Source organism: Echinops telfairi, unplaced genomic scaffold (genome assembly GCF_000313985.2).
Source record: "Echinops telfairi isolate 266 unplaced genomic scaffold, ASM31398v2 ScPeMD7_7436;HRSCAF=8474, whole genome shotgun sequence".
In the NCBI taxonomy this organism is placed as follows: domain Eukaryota; kingdom Metazoa; phylum Chordata; class Mammalia; order Afrosoricida; family Tenrecidae; genus Echinops; species Echinops telfairi.
Window position 1 is genome coordinate 1,768,947 of NW_022111336.1, and position 22,861 is coordinate 1,791,807.

General features: G+C 37.3%; 1 protein-coding gene across 1 annotated transcript in view; it reads left to right on the top strand.

The window, feature by feature from the left end:
• Positions 1 to 22,861, top strand: part of IL1RAPL1 (interleukin 1 receptor accessory protein like 1) — a 143,028-nt gene that overhangs the window by 103,047 nt on the left and 17,120 nt on the right. Inside the window, exon 4 of the mRNA XM_045298668.1 lies at positions 9,833 to 9,976. Coding sequence (XP_045154603.1) covers positions 9,833 to 9,976 — 144 coding nt within the window. The remainder of the gene's footprint in view (positions 1 to 9,832; positions 9,977 to 22,861) is intronic.

Consider the following 22,861-nt stretch of genomic DNA (forward strand, 5'->3'; position numbering starts at 1 on the left):
GGGGAATGTCTCAAAGACACTCTCCTTCTCACAATACAGATAGGAAATACCTGTTCGAAGGAGGACAAGGACCTTTTAGCTGGAAAAGCTTCCTTGAGCATCGGTGGGGTTGTGATGAATGAAAGGGAGGAATGCTAGCTGGACACAGAATTCGGAAAGCCAATGTCAAAGTCAGTTCATACTGAGGAGATGATTATGGGGAGAGGTTAGATAGCTGCTTTGATTAAAGGAGTGATGGATCTTGAATGCCCCCATCAGGGACTTTCTTGTATAGTCAATGGAGAAAATCCCTAGATGAAAAGTTACCTTCAAAAGAGTAAACTGGAAAGTGTTGGGTAGATTGTATTACAATAGCTATATGTTTTGATCTCCAGGGAACCAATCTATTGCAGTTATTGCAATAATGGGGTGTGACCACTTAATGTGTCATTATTTTTTAACTTTCTATTTGGAAATAGGAATTACAGAGAATTACAAGACTTCAATTTGTATATACCCGCTTGGCCTTGATTAGCCAATTATTAGCATTTTGCCACATTTGCTTTATCTCCTTCTATTGAGAGGCAGATAAATAGTTAGATTTAGTTATATGAACACACGAGAGTTTACTGCTAAAGTGTGTGACAGTAAATCACAGAGATCCCTCCTAACTATTTTTGTGTAAATTGCCTAAAAACTAGGATATTTCTTGTATAAACAAAGTATATTTATCAAATTCAGGACATTTCCACATGATAGAATATCATTATGAATATATAGTCTATATAAATTTCAAAGATTGGCCCAATAATATCCTTCATTCTATATTTTCTATCCAGGATCATGCATGGCATTTAGTTATTAAGTCTTTTCCACCATATCATATCAATTTGTCCCGCCACTGGTATGTTCACTTCTTTCATTCCATTAAACAGTGTCCATTTTCCCTTTAGCCATTAATAAGCAATCAGTGGGAGAATTTCCTGAGATGTGAATATTCTACTTCACCAATTCTCCAAACAGTGATGGTAACATCCGTTGTTAGTTATTGGCGGAACCAATTCTTATGATGCTGGTTGATGAATCATGATTCCAAACCCTACCATTTCTGTTACATCGACCACTTTGCATTCTGCCCTAAGAGAAGACTTTCCCTTTTCATTTGCTTGCAATTACTATGAACCCATGAATCCTTATTAGTCAATAACTATTATTTCTTTTAACTTGTCTTTTAACTCACACTATTATAAGTCCTACTTCATAGAAAACAAAAACAAAACAGCACCTTTATCAGGTTGGGAGGAGGAAAACCCGATTCTAAGGGGAGGTGCTAGCAACCTTTGTGGAGAATGATGCCCCTCTCTCCTCCCTGCTACTCTTTCATTTTGCTTTTCATTTTTAATAGTTCATTAACATGTAAAAATTAAGTTCCAAGGGCCTCTGGGAGCTTAGTCTAACTAGGCCCTAATGATGGGTCCTAGCCAAGGACCATATTTGCATTCTTGATTGGCAGTAACTAAAAGTTAATTTGCTACTTTGGCTCAAAAACTCTTTCCCAAAATGGCAAAATATATTACTTCAAAGCTAATCTTTTGCCCACACGTTTGGTCACACAGATCAAACTGCTCCATTCAGGGACCATTTCAATTTCAATTTTTGTTGCTGCTGTTTTGAAACTCTGCTTTGTTCCAAAAACAGACTTGCAAAAGCAAAAACTGCCATACTTACGTACTAGTTTATACCTTCCGCAAACATTTTCTTGCTATTATGCGAATAGCAATTCGGCTTCTTAATGTGATACCAAAAAAATTATAACTGTTTCTAAATTGTGCTGATGTATTGTAGAATTGAGTTGAATATCTTTGTAGACTGTGCATAATTATCCTCCTGCCAGGAACAAATAAGTTATACTGCTCCAGAGAAATAAGTATGCATATGGATTTATGTGGATGGATAAATCCTTATAAAGTTTCGCTCTTTATAACACAATGAGAAAGGAAGAAATGTACTTGGTGAAGCTAATGAATAAACAGGGATCATTATATTGTCTATCATGCATTTCCCCCACAAACTTGCATTTTACTGCATGTAAATCAGGGCAGAATGTTTCAAAGAACTTTATATAATGAATGAGCCAATTTTAGGATAAACTATTGTCTTCGATATTCAGCGCTGCTATAACAGAAATGTCGCAAGAGGATGGTCTTAGCAAACAGAAAGTTATTCTCTCACACTTCGGGTGGCTACAAGTCCAAACCCAAAGCCCCTATTTGAGGAGAAGCTTTTTCTCTCTCGGTTTGCTCCAGAAGGAAGGCTTTGTTCTCAGCGTCTGCTTCCTGGTTCTCTAGAGAGCTTCATGTGTCTTGGCATCCCGCTTCTCTGCCGTGGCCTCAGCTGTCTTGCTTGACCTAATCTGCTGTTTTTTCTATCTCATGAAAGATTGACTCAAAACACCCCCTACACTGATAATGCCTCATGAACACGACAGAGACAACCTATCCTAAAAGGGTGCATAACCACAGCCATAGAGGTTAGAATATAAACACATATTTGGGCAAAATAATTAAATTTATAACAACTACATATGAATAAACCACCTCATAAGCCTTGTTACATTTTAGACAAGATGAAATATATGTATGTGTGTGTATATGTATATTTATACACACACACCACACACATATATACAAAAAAATACTACAAGTGAAGAATTTGAAAATACATAGGAACTTGTATTTATTTTGTTAAAAATCTTTGCTTCTTTAAAGATATATACCCCCAAAAAAAGTTTTAAATGCAGAAAAACCAGGTACAGGCTAATTAAAAAATAAAAAATAAAAAGGAAGTAGGGAGGTTCCTGAACTACACTAGATAATCGCAGCAAGTTTAGTGTAAATCAAATGCATTTATTATTTGCAATGTAATCCAATATACTCAGAGATGGCATGCGCTTTATTTTAATTAGCTTTTTCTTTTAAGGGGTTGCTTAGTCCAACTGTCTTGATCAGAAAAAAATGTAGCCATTGCTCAAAGTGCTTGTAGCAAATCTAGTTTTAAATTGAAGCAATTTATTCCCAAAGCAGCCTACTACTGCAGCAATAATCAATGTGTTTTCCCTCAGCCCATTCTGGGACTTTCCAAGGACTATTGTTAATCGCCTGTAACTAAATGACTGCTGATGCTTTAAATGTAACTTTTTGGCACTTACTCATTTGTTGTGTTTAACCAAATGCCAGCATTCCTTAGGTTTCCCCTGGTGATTTTGATTTACAATATTCAGTGTCAGTCCCTTAAAGGGGGCGGTGGAGGGCAGAGTCTATCATTTTAACAAAATAACACAAAGGCTAAGCAGCTTTTCAAAGGTCTGCACTTTCTCTGGGTCCTCTGATGTCGAATTGTGCTGAAATGGTAACCTTTTATTTTTTAAATGCTGTCACTCCAGGCAACTTGAACTTGAGCTGAAAAGCAGATCCCATTTCAAAAGGAAAATGACATTTGCTGGGGCAACACCATTCACATTGTAATATAAAGATAAAATACACCAGTAGGCCTAAATCATTTCTTTGATCAGGACAGATTTTAAACCCCAGTTAAGTGCTCAGCTGTTAAGTGGAAAGCTGACAGTTCAAACCCCCTCAGCAACTTCTGGGGAAAAAGACTTTTAAGATGACTATGTAGAGAAACTCCATGCACCAACTCTATCGCAAGAGGTTCCCAATGAGTCACAATCTGCTCAACCGCACCCAATAACAATTGTGTACTGATTCAATGGAGAAGAAATAATTGTTAGCATTTGTATTAATGAATAAATCTGACTTGGGGCAAATGAATGTAGAGACTAACTGTAATGCACCATTTCAGGGGGAAAGTTTACATATGCTTTATAAATGAATGTGAATGGCTTCAAGCAAATGGAAACAAAAAATAACCTGCAGCTCTTTATACTCTTTAGACATTGTCACAAGGAAGTTTCAAAAAGTTTGTTGAAAAATGCAATTAATAAAAAGATAATGGAATTCCCCCACAAACCCTTTGAAGGCTCATTCCTGCCACAATCTTGCATAAAAACGATGCAGTAACTGAGAAGCAGTATGTAGTGTGGAGATAAGCATGCCTGGTTTCTGACCTCCTGACATAGTGGGCTACATTTGGGGCCGCTGGAAATCACCAACAGCTCAGTGGAAAGCATATGAAGCTGTCTACTCTTTTAAAGAGTTACAGTCTCAGAAATACACAGGGGCACGTCTATCCTGTCTTATAGGGTTGCTGGGAGCTTGAGTCTACTGGATAGCAGTGAGAGGAAGATGATGAACTCCATGCGTGCATGTGGCAAAAACCAACCAACCAACCAAAACCTCACTGCTACCAAGTCAATTCTGACTCCTAGTGACCCTATACGATAGGTTAGAACTGGCCCTGTGGGTTACCGAAACTAAATCTTTACAGAAGTAGAAAGCTTCATCTTTCTCCATCAGAGCAACCAATGGTTTCAAACTGGTGACCTTGCAGTTATCAGCCCAACTGGTAATCCACTGTGCCACCAGGGTACATCCGGGGAAATCTGAGATACTTTCAGGATAAATTAGTGCTATGTTGGGTGCCAACTAGTCAATTCGGATGTATAGCGGCCCTATCTGACAAAGTAGAACTGCCCCATGGGAATTTTGTTGTCAGGAGAATCTGCTGGTAGGAAGCTGTAGAGCACTAGGACTCCTTCAAGATACATTCAAAAACTAAAATATCCATTTCCATAGAATGTATTCCAACTGACAGCAAAGATTTGAACAGATTAGAACAGCGGTTCTCAACCTATGGGTCAAGATCCCTTTGGAGGTTGAATGACCCTTTCACAGGGGTCACTCAATTCATAACAGTAGCAAAATGACAGTTATGAAGTAACAACGAAAATAGTTCGATGGTTGGGGGGTCACCACATCATGAGGAGCTGTATTAAAGGGACGCGGCCTTAGGAAGGTTGGGAATCACTGGATTAGAACTTCCACACAGCATTTCCAAGGCAGGAATCTTTACAGAACCAGAGTGCCACAACTTCCGCCCATGCAACTGCTTGTTGGTGGGAACAGCTCAACTTTAAGTTAGCAAAGGAACCCATTAATCACTGCACAGCCAGGGCCAAGTCAGGACAAATTCACTCGTGTAAATGCTGCATCTATGACCAGTTTTTGTATCCATATTATTAGTAACTGCCCTCCCTGGTGGTATAATGGTTATGTGTTGTGCTGCTAACATCAAGGTCAGCAGTTTGAAACCACCAGCTGCTCTCAGGGAGAATGAGGAGGCTTTCTACTCCTGTAAAGAGTCTTGGAAACACACGGGGTGTAGTTCTATCCTGTCTTATAGGGTGGCTATGTGGCAGAATTGACTCAGTAGCAGAGAGTCTAGTTTGAATATCATTAGTAAAGAAAAGCCCTGACGGCACTGTGGGGTAAATATTAGGCTGCTATAGTTCAAGAGAAAAACCGAGGCTATCTGCTCCTGTAAAGATAACCAGTCTTGAAAACCCTATGGAGGGATACTATGACTTACAGAAATTCAGACCGAGATCATATGATCGAATTTCATAAGACCAATGACTTCTTCATTGCAAGTACCTGCTGTCAACAACATAAAGGGAAAATGTACATATGGATTTACCCAGATGGACTACAGAGAAATCACATCAACTACAGCTGTTGGAAGAGACAATGGAGAAGCTTAATATCAGCAGCCAAACCCAGGCCAAGGATTCACTGTGGAACAGGCCATCAATTGCTCATACCTAAGTTCTGGCTGAAATTGAAAAAAGAATGAAGACAAGTCCATGATAGCCAAAAAATGACCTTGAGTATATGCCACCTGACTTTCAAGAACAGATTTGATGCAATGAACAGTGACAGAAGAACTGAGGCGCTGTGGGATGAAATCACGAATATGATATCTGAAGAAAGCAAAAGTTCATTAAGGAGACAAGAAATAAGAAAAAGATGAAATTACATAAAGTAAGGAAGAGAACATTTTAAATTAAAAATTAAGGAGAAGATTCAGTTAACTATTATAATGAAATGTGTAAGACTCGAGTTAGAAAGCCAAAGAAAAACACACACAGTATATCTCAAGGTGAATGAACCAAAGGAAAATGTTGCTACGAATCAGAACTGACTGAAAGGCACCTGACAACAACAACAACAACAAAATAACATAAGGTAGAACCCACTTGGTGACCATGCATATTCTAGTAGTACAAAATAACGATCATACGACTCAGAATCTTTATTCTCATATATTGCTTTCACTTTAGGTATAACTGGTATGTAACTTTTTAAATATAGTTGTATGGGAAGGAGGTATTCAAAATGACACACGACTCTTTCTGTCCTTGCTAAGCTATGGCACTCGTGCTCTGTTTCTGGTGTCATTGGGTTTCGGGCACTACTCTTCTATGGATTAGTGAACTAAAAAGATCATTCTAGGTAAGGAATACAATTTTTGAATGGCTCATGATGTCCAACAATGGGAATTATTCACCTTTGAGCAATTCTCTAAAAAATCGTAAGCACTGACTACAATAAAAGTTGTCTTTCTCTTATACTCCTATATACTCAATAAAGCAAAATAATATATAAAATAGTATTATAAATACTACCTTTTGAAAATGAGAATTCTGCCTATTGGATTAATAGAACTATACTTCAGTCATGGTTTTTGATTTTTCAGCTTTCCTAAATTAAACCTATTGGGCCAGATATAGGCACTTAAGTCAGCAAGATGCCAAGGCATGGTGCCATGCCTTAGAGCAGCTGTCCTGACTCCCAGTCTTCCTTAGTCTTCTCCCCACAGAGGTTTGAAGTTAGAACTTACAATGGATGCTTTAATTGAAATGAGATTAACATAAGATAGAGTGCATAGATCTTAAGCTTTTAATTCAATGACCTTTGACAAAAATGTATACTTGGGTAACTTCACCTTAAAAATGGCATAAAATCCCTCCTTCCCTTTAAAACCTTACCCCTTTCCAATATACTTTCCCTTCACTCATCCCCAAAGCTACTTAAAAAAAAAAAATGTCTCTCTCCAAGTAGCCTTCTCCTGAACTTTATTTAAATAGAACCATAGAGGAGCTAATAATTTGCATGTGATTCCTTCACTGAACAAAATTTTGTGAAATCCACGTATGTTATGTGAGTGAGTCGCTTCTATGATAGGGACATCAGAATGGTTTGTTCGGCTATCCTCTTGTTGGTTGAGGTGGTTTCTGTTGTTATTATGAGTAAGGCTATTCTGAACATTCTTGTACAAATGTTCCTGTGGGCATCTGCTTATATTACTCCGAGGTCAATATAAGGGATGGAGTGGCTGGTTATAGTATAGAGTAGATTCATGTTTAACTTTATTAGAAACTACCAGAAAATCTTGAATATTGTGCTACCACTGTGCACTCCTACTAACAATGTTGAGGTGTGGGAGTTAAGCATCTTGATAGCTTAAATGTTTGCTTTATTACACAAGACACATTAGGGTGGTAATCCCCAAGTGCTTAATATCTTGAATGTAAAAAATGCTCGTTGAATTTTAAAACAAACTTTAGAACAAATGCTTATCTTTAAGTTATAACGTAACACAGGGTTCTGTGTAGAGTGGAGTCTAACTCATACCCTAAGAGAATAAGACCCAAGGCACCCCACTGTGTTATCTCTACACTACCCTATTTGTTGTAGGTGCCCTGGTGGCACAGAAGTTAAGTGTTGGTCTGCTTACCACAAGTTCAGCAGTTCAAAACCACCAGGTGCTCCTCAGGAGATAATGTGGCATTCTTCTCCTATAAAAAGTTATAGCCTTGAAAACCTACAGGGGTAGTTCTACCTGTCCTATAGGGTCACCCTGAGTCACAACTGACTCAATGGGAGGAGAGTCACCCATTTTGTAATAAAGAAGTTGTAATGCTTTATTTTGAAAGATAACATATTTAATTTCTAGACCACTATCTTGTATGGTCCCTTACAAAGTTAAGCTGATAAAGCTGTCTGATATTTAAAAGTACAAAATAATAAAAATCTCCTGGAGGTGTTTTCCAGTATTTCACAATTCATATTAATTTATTTAGCTCTAAAGATTTAATATCCCACTTTATTTTCCTTTCTTAAATTCATAATGTATAATCACTTTTAATAAGATTTTCTTCCATTCCCCATTTAATTCTAATAAGTACAGAAAACAAATTTGATTAAAGAGTAGTTATATGTTTTTTAATTAAATTATTGAATTCGGGATGAAGGACTGGATAATGAGAAATATAGCAGAGGGTTTTTTCCTGTAATATTCACAGAAAAAGTGACATCATATAATAACACATCCGGAGAAAATTTTAATATGAAAATGATAACCCCATTTGAAAGATATCAAAGGTGGTCTTGTTGCTTGAGAGTCATTACGGAAAAACTAGACATTATTTTAAAATTCTTAGTGTAAGCCTGCATTGATTGTGCTGGCAATTGGATAAGACAGTGGTAGTGTCGAAATTACAGATTCAAATGTATCATTATGCTAGAGCTGAATTTTTCGAAATGTCTCTATTTTGTGTTAATTAAGGAAACTAGGACCTTTCCAGATATGTGTCAACTGCAGGAAGAACGGCTAGGCATCAGTAACGACCTTTGGACTGTGATGATCAAGCACAAGCTACATACACAGGCATTTCATTTTAGTGACTTTTTCATATCATCTACTTCACGTCTAAATTCCAGTAGCCTTGATATTGTTATGAGGTCCATACACTCTGAGAAGAGAGACATGTGTATTTTATCCCCAAAGTTGCCCAATAATGTTTTGATATAAACCAGACATTCAATAGGAAAAAGGAAATTGTATACGGTGGAAAGCAAATTCCTTTTTAATATCAAATGTAGTAGCCTATCTAGGACTGGAGGAAACAAAGGACATTTTGAAAAAGTAGCACACGGACAGGAAAATGATAGCAACATAGTCTGTTACAAAACCCATGAAGAGGTCTTCTCAAGTAAGCATTTAGCTGCTCAGACTATGGTTGGCCACCTGGGCATCAGCATTTTCAAAAGGAACGATGGCTTTTTAACAGCCAGCAATCCTCACAACATCCTGTGCAATAGGCTATCCCGTCTTGTAGGAACTCTCCTGATTGCCTCCCCTTGGCCTTAACCCCAAGATGTCAACTCTGGTGGGAGTGACCAGAATTCACTTTGGGTGAATGTAAAAGCCATCATCTTGGCTTAAAAGCCTTAGAGCCACAGGAACCATTCTTTCTTTTATTAACCCCTGGTGACATAGTGGTTAAGTGGTGGACTGCCAGTAGAGCGGTCAACAGCTCAAAACCACCAACCGCTCAGAGAAAGAGGAAGCTTTCGACTACCATAGAGTTACAGTCTCCAAAGCCCACAGGCGCAGTTCTACCCTGCCCTTTATTGCCATCAGTCAGAACGGTCTCCATGGCAGTGAGTTTGATTTTGTTGTTGCTGCTCCATACGAGAGTTCCACATCTCAGGAAGGAAGCCCACGATTGAGCTTTCCAATTAGCTATTTATAATTCTCCAGGTTGAATGTAAACTACCTATGAAAGATCATTTTTACAATAAGCAATGTTACTTAGCAGTGTTTTATCATAAAGTACCTCACCTGGCTACCAAGGGAACAGACCTAGAAAGTTCCCCAAAGGTCACCTTCTCATTAGAAGGAGAATGGGTTGTGTTATCACTTTCCCCACATCTAGTCTCATCCACAACTGGTGAAATTAAGTCGAATGTATGATGCTTTTCATGATGAATATAAGTCTCTTGTGATTTGTTCTCTCCATCGCCCCTTCTCTTCCCTCTCCCCCCACCAGAACTAATGTACACAGTTGAACTTGCTGGAGGGCTGGGTGCTATCCTCCTGTTGCTCGTTTGTTTGGTGACCATCTACAAGTGTTACAAGATAGAAATCATGCTCTTCTACAGGAATCATTTTGGAGCCGAGGAGCTGGATGGAGGTAAGATGGGTCCCTCACTTTATTTATGTCTTGTCTGCAGGAGTTCATCGATCTCTGTTTTTCTTTTATTGAGGGGAACGTAGAGTGAGCCTGTATCTTCATTGGCAGCTACGATAGTCCTTCAGCCTTCCCTTTAAAACGTTCATCTCTTATGCTGACCTAGACAACTCCGTGTGATGCTTTGGAGCCAATAGATGCTTTCCTCTAAAACACAGTAAAGCAACACCTGCCCCTTTGAAAACTGTATTCCAAACAGTACTTGTGAATTACAAACACTGATTGCAATGCCATCAGGTGCTCTTCTTCTTTCACCTTGTCATCAGTACTGAAAGGCCCACTTTACTTATCTGTCGTTAAGGACTGTCGCATTTGTGTTCCCTAGCCCAGTAGTTTGAAGTGAATCTCAATTTGTTTCTCATTTAGCCTATTCAGTTTTAGTCAACTCTAGCTAATATTTTAGCATTCACCTAGCTGTCCGGTTTATTTAGCTACTTTTAGATAGGTTCATTTCTATTCCAAGTAGACACTAACAGGCAGGAGAATGCACAAGCACTTTGTTTCCATAATAAGAAATCTAACATTTTTACTCATTGGGGGTAAATAACTATTGCTTTCATGGCAATTCTAATTACTATTTGCCTCTAGTCAGTCATGAATATGTGTAGCATCTAAGAGGAATTCTGGGCCTTACATGGTTGATTGTGGTGGGTTTGCTGTTGTGTTCCTTTTTTACTCCTTTGAAAGTGATTCGTATCTAAGTTTGAAATATAGGAAGAATATGCAAAGTGACATGGAATAGTTCACAGGGTACACTGTTCTCAGTTATTTCCCTCACTGTCAGTTTTGCACCAAGTGGAAAAGGAAGCGCTTCCCCATGTTGCCACATTTCCAAGACTCTGCAGTACCTTTATAGGCAAAAATGTCAAGTTGGCAGAATCGTGAGGAGAAGCTTCACCAACACTGCTCTCTGTTGATCCTCCTCTCCTTCCCATTAGAGGCACATGGCAACTGCACCGACGTGGCTTTGGTTTTTAATTTCTAAGTGCTGATTCGCCACTTTGTTCTTCATTTCCATCTGTCCTGCCTAATTCTACAAATGATTCATTTTTGCTCCTGTGCCAAAGAGATATGAGAAAACTGTCAATGTCAAAGCTACTGCTGGATGAGGACCAAGTAGAGTGTTAGGTGTTCTAAAATCGTTCTTGCTAAGCCTCACAGAAATTCTGAGGTCAATATTTTCATCTCCATTTAACTGATAAACCAATGTAGACTCTGGGAGATTAAATCATTCACTCAAGATGATAACACAAGTAGTGTTGTAAGTAGTCAAATGAGATTTGCATGTAGGTCTATTTTCATAGTCATTGATTTTATCAAACACTGACAGTCCCTATTATGTTGTAGAATGGTCAGTGTAATCTAAAAATCTGCTGTCATTTGCACAATTAGGAAAGGATTTTTGTAAAACCAGAAGATTACCTAAACCAGCTTATGATTTGCCTAATTAATCCCATTTTGAATATGTTTATTTTGTATTATGCCTAATATGAGTGATTTTCAAAACCCCATCAGTTTCAAGGGTAGTGTTTATCTGTCATGTGCAGAATGGTAAGAAATATTGGGATATAATAAAAATGTATAAATCATATGCAGTTGAATGATCAGTTATATGAAGTTAATTGGGGGATTCTTTTAATTGTAAACATTTCAGCCATACTGAATTTCATTTCTATTCTGAAGCTGCTGGGTTTTGTTTATCAAAATTGTTTTAAGAAAATAAAACAAAAACTAAAAGGTAGTTAGTTGTCTGGCAGTTGAAAAAATTGTCTCACAAAATCAATTGACTTAATAAGTGCTGTTGGTATTATTAGAACCATGATTCTAGGGACATCTTGAAAACAATCAGGCATCAAACTGTTAAGGCTTTCATTGAAATTTCACTATGAATACATTAGGTCCTAAAGAAAGCCCCCAAATCCATGATTCTCAAACCAGAACTAGATGGTACCCACCTACCACTGCAGCCTTCTCTGAAAGGGATCACAATAGGAGGTCTTGGATAGAGTAGGAGAAAATTCATAAAAATAAAAATCATTAAAAATTTTGCATTTACATCAATGTTCAGGGTCTGATAGAAACTTATGAAACATCTGAGAATACGAGACACTCCTTAAGCCTGGAACTGCATTTACACCCCACACACAAACACATCATTGTTTACACAAATGTTAGACAGACCTATACCACTGGAGAGGTATGCACTCTTTAGAACAATCAACCCTTCAGATCCAAAGAACATTTGCCCAGGAATCAAAGCTCAGAAGGCATAGAGCAGTGGTTCTCAACCCATGGGTCGCAACCCCTTTGGGGGTCGAACAATCCTGTCACAGGGGTCACCTAAGACCATCAGAAAACATAAATATTTCACAATATGTAATACATATTGTTTTGTGATTAAGCACTATGCTTTAATTATGTTTAATTATGTTTAATCTGCAACAATGAAATACATCCTGCATATCAGATATTTACATTATGATTCATAACAGTAGCAGAATTACAATTATGAAGTAGCAACGAAAATAATTTTATGGTTGGGGGTCAACACAACATGAGTCACGGCATTAGGAAGGTTGAGAACCATTGGCATAGAGGGAAAGGAAAGAAGGACAAATGGAAACAGTAAACAAAGAACGTGAGAAGAACGCTGCTTCATTTGGGGACTGCAAGCAATGCCACAAAGCAAAATGTGTCCGAATTGGTGAAAGCAAAACCAAGCTCTGTAAACTTTCAAACAATTCATAATAAAAGCTAACAAATGCGTGAAAAAGAAAGAACACAAGCTGAATTATCATATGAAGATATACAGAAAAACATGGAAGTGAGCAAACCAGCTGCCATGATAATTTCTGCACATGGCGATCCCGTGTGCCAGAGTAGAACTAGGCTGCAGAGGGGTCCCAAGGCTGTGCGAGCTTCGTGCCTCTCTTCTAAGGTTGAAACACTTCCTCCTTAGGGATACATTTACTATCCTGTCTTCACATGCACGTACATCCCAATGACTCCTATACGGGACCCTCCATGCTCTCAGCCTCTTATTGTAGTGTAATTGTTTCTGGCAATCTCATGGTTATTTTCATGGACATAGATCCCTCAACCCAGTGTTTACATCATCCCATCACTCATTCACTCCTTGACATTCTCCATTTGAAAACTCAGTTCCTTACGTTATCTTCTATCCCACTAGCTTCACCTTTTCTTCAGTTGTTATTGCAAATTAGTCATCAAGGCTGGTCAATTTTACCTCCCAATATCTCAGATATGTACCTTCCCATACACATTTCTATGAATGCATATATGTTCAAACACTCATTTATAGATGAGCATCTACATTTGGTGCCACTCTTCCCATCATCAACAATAACATGTTTTTTTATGGATTTATGCTTATTTTCCCCATCCTGATCATTTCCTTGGTAACCACCAATGAACATTGGTCTTTCTGTATTTGTCTATTGCCTTCTTGTACAAGTCAGATCATGTATGCTCTTATACATGCTGGATTTATTTCACTTAGTCGTATGCCCTCCGAGTTCATCCATGGTGTGTTTCTCAGACTTATCATTGTTCTCTGTAGTTGCATAATAGTATTCCATTGTACATATTTCTCACAATTTGCTTACTCATTCATTCCTTAATGGGCACTTCAGGTGTCTCCATTTATTTACTATTGTAAATAAAACAACAATGAACATAAATATGCATATGCCTCTTCCTATAGTTATTTTAGGTCTCTCATATATACACACTAATTACATAAAATGCGATATAATATATATATATATTATATATACACACACACACACATATATATAATATATATATTATATATATGTGTATATATAATATATATATAGTGTATATATATATTATATATATATACACTCATTGCACTGCTAACTGCAGGATCAGTTGCTCCTCAGGAAAACAGATGAGTCTTTCTACTCTCGTAAACAGTTAACAGCCTCAGAAACCCACAGGGAGAGTTCTACCCTGTCCTATAGAGTTGATATGGGTCAGAACTGACCTGATGGCAGTGAGTTTGAAGATCTAGATAAGCTATATAAGAGTTGTGTCATCATTGTTCTTAGGTGCCATCAAGTCAGTTTCAACCAACAGCAATCTTATGCACAATTAACTTTAGAACGTTTTCTTCTTTCCTGTACTCATTACTATTGGCTCCCCATTTCCCCCCAAACTTTCCTGCCTTACCCCTAAGAAACTGTTAATCCAGTTATAGTCCCTATAGACTTTCCTATCCTGCATTTCAAATTTTAAAAAACTGCCCCCCCCCAAAATATAAAACAATATAACAAAATAAAATGGAGAAAAACCTCAATCAAAAAGAAAGCAGAAAATATTTAAAAAACTTGGAACAAACTTAGGGAGAAGAAATGCTAAGGTGTTAAATTTTAACCTAATTACATCTACATTAGTCCACTTCCAGTGTACTCTGAAAGCAAGGCTATTCACATCCCTAGTCAATGCTTAGAGAGGAGTCACCAGAGACTTAATCCACATGAGACCCTGCAAATGTATTTGTGGCTTTCACTGCCAACCACAGCTTTCTGCAAACGGGGTGCTCAGAATTAAGCTCTAATACCATTTCCTTCTCTGGTCTTAGATTTCATTATTTTCAATCCTTGGAACACAGAAGCTGGTATGCTTCTTCCAGGTGGATTTAGCTGATACCTCACTTAGATGATAGCTGCTTGTTTGGAGATAAGCCTTTAAGATACCAAATACTTTTGTTTCTTAGTCAGGCACCATCTACTTTCTTCACCACATTTTGACATAGCACCCATATTTTCAGTGATTGCTTCATGAAGACAAGTATCAAGTAGGGCCACTGATTGTTCTTAGCTTAGGGTCATGATTAAGTGCAAGCTCAAAATACATTCATGTATCCATGGTTTATATATTTCCCTGGTTCACCTTAGAGATATCACTGTCATTTTATTGGGAAACATTATAAATCATCTCTACAGGGGGTATGGTAATTATAATGATCGCACTGCCATTGAGTCAATGCCGACTCAGGGTAACCCTATAGGACAGAGTAGAACTGTCCCTATGTTTTTCTGAGACTGCATCTGTTTATGTGAGTAGAAAATCCCATCTTTTTCCCAAGGAGTGGCTCGTGATTACTGACTGCTGACTTTGCAAATCGCAGCCCAGTGCATAACCACTACGCCAATTTTGCCAATGGTATAAAATTATAAGCATTGTGAAGAAAAGAAAAGTATACATGTATAAGACAGATTTTTTGGACCAAAATGCATAGTTTGTTGACTTGTACAGATTAGAAACTTAAGTGACTGCACACTATTTATGCAAACACTCAGGCCTGGAGGTATGGAAAAACTTTCAAGAACACTGATACACAAAGGCAGAATTGTGTATGATACACCAAGACATGTCTTTAAAAAGCAAACAGAGCCCAGATGTCCATCAATAGGAGAATGGATAAAGTAACTCTGGCACACACACACAATGGAATCCTATGAATCCCTAAAAAGCAGTGGTGAAAACATTTAATGCATGAAATGGAAGCACCTGGAAACTATTATGCTGAGAGAAGTGTGCCGGCCTAATGCTCATGAACCATATTATTTGGACATCTTATTTGTAAATTTTAAAAACTACCTAGATAGGAGAAGCCTCACATCAGATGGGATCAGTTCCCCATTTAGGGAGAAGTAGAAGATCAATCAGTTTCTGCCATGTCGTAACATTGTTCTATAGTCATTTCAAATCAACACCAACAAGGATGCTTTGTGAATCTTAATCGAAATTCAAGTCCAGAGGGGGGGCATGTCTGTCTCAGAGAAGATTTCATTTTGTGAATAGTAAACCAAGTGGGGCAACCTACCATTGGAAGAAAAAATTAACATTACTTCTATAGAACCCCCCAAGGGGAGAATACACCCAGTATTGTGTTCTCAATTGGACACTTTTGACCTAGTTTCTATTCATCACTTGGTGATCCAGGCAATGTGCTTATAGACAACTGAGACTTTAGACTCTGTCCTTTTGAAGTACACAACATCTTTTATAGGCCACATATGAATGATCTGATTTGGAAATCCCACTAAGTGAACTGGATTTGGATGTTACCTTAAATACATCTGCAGTGGATTAAAGAACCAGATCTACTCCCTTGGATTTAAAGCGGAAAAGCTCTAGTGTGACAAGAAGCAGATGCCTACTATTTCAAGGTTATTGATTTGGAATTTGTTGGACTTTATTTCAAATCTCTTATTTTGAAGGTGCCACATAAATTACAACTTCAGATTACCATATATTTGCTATTTTAATATTTCTAGTTTTGAGAAAGCATCCTAGGTATCATTTTACAGTCCACCAGAAATGGATAAGGAGTCCAATCTTCCCAGATCCTCACCAATATTTACCGCTACCTGGTTTCTGTTATTGTTGCTGGTCTGGGGGGTCATTTCTTAATAAGTGTCATTTGACCAGGTTGAGATAATATTACATGGAAGTTTTGATTTGCATCTCTCTAAGAAGCATTGGGGGCCACTGTCTGATAAATGATAGAGTGTTCAATGGAAGACGGGTGGGTCAAACCCACCAGCCTTTGCTGGGGAGAAAATTGAAGCTATATGCTCCTGTAAAGATGTATAGCCTTAGAAGCCCTGTATAGGTTGGCTATGAATTAGAATCAACTCAGTGGCAGTTGGCTGATTGGTTAGTTGGTTGGTTGGTTGGTTGGTTGTGAACATCTTTCTATAAGTTTGTTGGCTTCTTGGATGTTCTCTTTGGTGAAAGTTCTGTTCATGCCCTTTGCCCATTTGTGATTGAATTATTTGTCTTTTTGTTGTTGGATTTTCTATTTTCTATAGATTTTATATATTAGATCCCTATTGGATAACTTGTTGTGCTTTTTTTGCAGTTTGTAGGTCAGTGTAAAAGAACTCTACTGATTTTTATGTGTTCACCTTGTATGTTGCAATGTTGTTAAATCTCTGTTAATTCCAACGGTTTACTTGTGGGATCTTCAGGTTCTTCTACGTATAAGATCATGCCAGATACAAACAGAATTTTTTGCTTCATCATGTCGGCTTTGGATAGCTTTTATTTCTCTTTCTTGCCTTCTTGCTCTGGGTAGGACTTCCAGTACAATGTTGAATAAGAGTGGTGATAATGGGCATCCTTATCTTGATCCTATTCTCAGCGGAAGGCTCTCAGCCTTTCTTCATTGAGTTTAATGTTGACATTAAACATTGAGTTTAATGTTGCACATGTGATCTTAATTATATTTAGAAATTTCTCTGGTATTTCTATTGTGCTGAGCAATTTAATTTATGTAAATACTGTTTAATTTTATTAAATGCCTTTTACATCAATTGATATGATCATGTGATTCTTTTCCTTTGGTTTATGTATGTGGCAGATTACATAGATTAATTTTCTAATATTGAGCCATTTGTAATCCTGGTGTGAATCCCATTTGATCGTAGTGGGTCATTTTTTTTAATATGTTGCAGAAATCTGTTGTCTATGGTGTTGTTGATTTTTTTTGTGTCTATGGTCACAAGTTTTCTTTTTTTTTATGATTTAGTCTGGTTTAGGTATCACATTATCTAGGCTTCATAAAAAGAATTTGGTAGTGCTCCTACCACTTCTTTGTTTTTGAAGAGATGGGCGATTGGTGGCAACTTTTCTCTGACTTTAGTGCAGTGGTTCTCAACCTTCCTAATGCCACAACCCTCTAATACAGTTCCTCATGTTGTGGTGACCCTCCAACCATAAAATTATTTTTAATTTTACTTCATAACTAATTTTTCTAGTGTTATGAATTGGGCAACCCCCGTGAAAGGGTCGTTCGACCCCCCAAAGGGGTTGTGACCCACAGGTTGAGAACCGCTGGTTTAGTAGAATTCTCCAGTGTAGCCATACAGTTCTGAGTTTGTTCCCCCCCACCAAATTTTCTTGTTGTTTAAGATATACAGATCCAAACACACACCAATTCAATCATTTCTACATGTATAATTTAATGGCATTGATGACATTATTCAAGTCCTTTGCTCTTATGATTGGGTTCTTGTCCTTTTTGTTAAGTTGTCAATATGTATATATATGTATATATAAACATGTATGTATATTAGATACTACATATGTCATAGTATTTTAAAATATATTATATGTATTCAATATAATATATTATGCTTTTAATTATAAAACATTATATTTATAATACTTGTATTAGATTTGTATTTATAATACCTATATTATTGTCAGACATGTATTTTGTTAAGATATTGTCCCAGTTAGTAGCTTGTCTTTTCACTTTCTTGCTTGAACCCATTGGTTAGCTAAGTTTTTCCATTTTTATGAAGTCCCATTTATTTATTTTGTATTTTGTTGTTTATGCTTCTGTTATTATATTAGATAACTCATTGTTGAAAGTTGAGCCTTTCTTCAAAGTTTAGTGTTTAAACTTTTTTTTATTATACCTGTAGCTGTGTATATGTTTTTAAAATCAGAAAGTGTGAATCTTCCGACTTGGTTATTCTCTTTTAATATTATTTTAGCTATGCGTACTCTCTGGCCATTTTGTATAAAATTTAAGATTTTTTTTCTGTTTCTGTTAAGATAGCTCTTGGAATTTTGATTCCTATTAAATTGAAACTGTACTCCTCACTTATGAACATGATTAGGTTATAAAGACTAGGTTATTCTGAGGTTATTGGAGCTTTATATAAATGAAGGCTGACCACATCAAATTAATTTTTTTAATTGGAGGATCATTGCATAGCTTCCAAATTACAGTACTACAGAACTGTTAAATTATCATCATGTAACTGCCAAACCATGAGAATTATGGCCCAGTTAGGGTGACACATAATCCTAACCACCAGAGCCTGCATTTCTCTCATCTCATATTTTAACATTCATTACTGCCAGAGCCACTTACTGAGACCCACTTCTTTCGAGTCATTTCCACTTAATCATGACCTGTAGGACAGAAGAGAACTGCTCTCTAGGGTGTTTGAGATTGTACATCTTTATGGGAGCAAACAGCCTCATCTGCCTCCGGCAGAGTGGCTCATGGGTTTGAACCAGTGACCTAGTGATCAGTTTGGCACACCTTACAGTTCCTCCAAGTCTCCTTACTACCAACATTTCATGTCAATAGCTACAGTAATGCTATAATTTAATGTGCAAAATAGTTAAATCTGTTAATAGATAACAGATTTCTTTATTGTTGTCATAAATATGAGATGTTAGATAACAACGTAGTAACTCAGGAGTAGGTATAGATTTTTGGGGTAGTATTAACATCTTAAAGAGATAGACTGGGCTTTCTACTCATATAAACAATGATAGTTTTGGAAACTCACAAGGGCAGTTCTACCCTGTCCTATACAGTCGCTATGCATCACTGTTGACTCAATGGCAGTGAGTTATTGATATCTTCTAATTCAAGAACTTGGACTATTTTTCCATTTCTTTAAGTCTTAAACTTCTTTCAGCAGCGTTTTATAATTTTCATTGTGTAAGTCCTTCACATCCCTGATTAGATGTATTCTTAGGTATTTTCTTCTCTTAGAATTTAAAGAGATATAACTTCTCCATATATTTGGTAGATTTCCCTAATATCATTTACTTGATCATTATTATTGACTGTGTTGTGATTTTTGGAGCTATATCTATATATATATAAAACTCTCTCTGTCTCTTTTGTTTTGTTTCTTTTTCCGCATGTGTAAACATCACGAATATATATTTCCTATGCTTGCCTTCCCATTTGGGTGCTCTCTTGAGTAATATTGCAGAGCTGGTCTGGTAGTAGCAAATTCCTGGTGCTTCTGTTTGGAAAAGCTTTGATTTCCCCCTCATTTTTGAATGGCATGTTAGCTGGATAAAGAACTCTTGGTTGACAAATGTTTTTTGTTTAGTATTTCATATATGTCATTCTATTGTCTTCTGGCCTCTGAAATTTGGGGGAGAAATACACACTGATTCTTATTACAGACACTTTCTCTTGCTACTTTCAGAACAATTGCCTTGTGTTTGACTTTCAAGAATTTTAATAGGATATGGTATGAAGTTGCTCTTTTTGGGTCCTTTCTATTTAGAATACATATAGCTTCTTGTATTTTTCAGGCTTGGTTCTCTAATCAGATCCTGGAAATTATCCTGGATTATGTCTTGGAAAATTGTTTCTGCATCTTCTTCTTGTCATAATGCTCTGAGATTACAATAATTCCAATGTTAGATTTCTTCACTGAATTCTGCATTACCTCATTTTACATTTGATTTTCTTCATCTCCTATATCTCTTGAGACTTGAAAAGCTCAGCTATTTTATCATCTAGTTCATTTAATCTACCAACTGTTTGACTCTGTTGTTGAATATTTCTTTCGATTTATTGTCTAATTCATTGTTGCTTTATTCTTTATGTTTTCAGTTTCCTTGTTGAGTCTCTTATAGTATCCATCCATTTGTTTCCTGATCTCTTCTATTTTGTATTCTGTGTACTTTTGCTTTCTTTAAACATATTTGACAGTTTTATTCAAAATAATTCACATATCATACAATTCAATAGCTCTATCACATCAAAAACAGTTGTACAATCATCACCACAATCAGTTTTAGAATATTTTCTTCATTCCTGTAATCATTCATATTAACTCCCATTTTCTACCAACATTTCCTTTCATACCACCAATGAAACATTAATTCAGTTACTCTCTATAGATTTACCTATCCTGAATTTCATAGACAGAAAACTATTTTTTAAACTAACAACAATAACAAAGTAAAACAGATAAAACCCCCAATCAAAAGAATGCAGAAAAACTAGAACAAATTTAAACTGGATCAAAAAGGAGATCAAATTAGCATCATTTTTTTCCTACTGACATGGAGTTTATGGAAGTGGAGCTGGCTGGTGATTTTGAATGGCTAACCTTGCAATTTTCAGCCAAATGCTACCAGGGCTCTTTTTTGGATTTAGGACCATAGTCTGAAATGTATATATTTTTTAATATTGATCTGACATCTATAGGGTAAATTATCCCCTACCCATATTTTGCTTTTGGTCTGTTTCCCTACTCTTTTGTGTTTATGAGTCTTATAATATTTTGTGAAATGTAAATCATGATATTAAATACTTTGTTTTAAATTTTGTATTGTGTTTTTTGTGAGAAATTTTTCTGATTAGGAAATTTGGTGGAGCAGTGGCCAAATATTCAGCTTCCAAGCAAAAGGTCAGGGCCGTGACCCACAAGCTGCTCCATAGGCCAGGAGTTCACCAGACAGTCTGCAAAACTTCCCAGCTCTGGGAACCACATGGAGCAACTCCACTCTGCCCCCACAGGGTTGCTTAGACTTAGATTTAGTCCAGCAACTCAGAGTTTGCTATCTCCTCCTGAAGATCACTAGAATTCACTCTTTACCTAAGGTGTTTTCCAGTGCTGCTTCAGTTCTGCGTGCTTGATTTCTGGAATTCAATGTGCACATGTGGAAGGGGTGATTTAGCCAGTTGCAGAATTGATTACGGAATGAGAGGGTTCTACTCTCCTGGGTTGAAGGTGGAAGCTCTCTTATGTAATTCTCGATGTAATTCTCGTGGGGGCAGCCTTGCACAGGCTATCCCTTGTTTCACTGTGGGCAGGGAGGCAGATTTTCTTTGTGTCACTATCTGGCCTGCCTTTGTAGTCTCTCCCAGTCTCCGTGGCCATCTTGGCCTCAGCAAGATTTAAAACATTCTCTTGCCGCCTCCTCTCAATTGTGAAAGGCAGACATTCTCACAGCCAATCTGCCTTACCTTAAAAAAAATCTGGCTACAGCTTCCTCAGATTAGCACCCTTTCTGTGTTTTCTCTTTAGGATGTTGCCCAACCCAATCTCCAAATGGCTGCAATGATTGTGGGTACATTCTCCTGGCTTCTATGCCATCCCTGCACCTTCTCCCTTTGTTTCTGAACTCATCCAAACCTCCCAAGACCTCATCTACCATCCAGAGTTCTAGTATCTCTATCTGTGCTGTTTTTATTTCTTTTTCAGTGAGTTAGTTGCTGGGGGTGGGTAGAGGATAAATGGGTGCGTTCACTCACTTCATCATTTTACTCTAACTCTTAATCCATGTCTTGAACACTGACTTTATCATAGAGAGAAAAGAAAAATCCATCAATTTTTGCAATGAAACCCTATTTTGAACATTCATTGAGCTGATTAACAAAGCATCAAATTTTGACCAAAACTAGATAACTGTGGTGCTTGTAGTGGCTACCTCTATAATCTTGCCTAATGTAATTAAATGCTAGGTGACCATCCTGAAAGGGCATTCTACTAACACACACACTATCTGTACTGGAATATTTAAAAGTAAAATGTAGTCATTTTAACAACATCAGTCTCTTTATCACCGACATGCTGCTTTCTGAAGGGCCCTGACCACTTTGGTTTTGCATTCTGTGTAGAGGCAATTCTTCCTTCTTTCTTTCCTCTGCTTCTCCTCCATCTCTTACCTTCTCTCCCTCCCTTCTGATCTGTGTGTGTGTGTGTGTGTGTGTGTGTGTGTGTGAGGGGGGTATTTATATTTCCTCCCCTTTTATGAACATGTCTCTGACAATCCCAAGGTCTAGTTATTTGCTCCTTCACCTTTACTAAAAGAACACTTCAGACACATTAATGTTCCTGCATTATATTATCACTTTGTTTTTGATTGACTTACATTTCCATTTCTCTAATCAAGTGATAGAGCACCTGCACACCCCCACCCCCACCCCAGGTCATAAAATGACTCTTGGCTTCCTTCACACCCAACATAGTATGTGACAAACAATAGATTTTG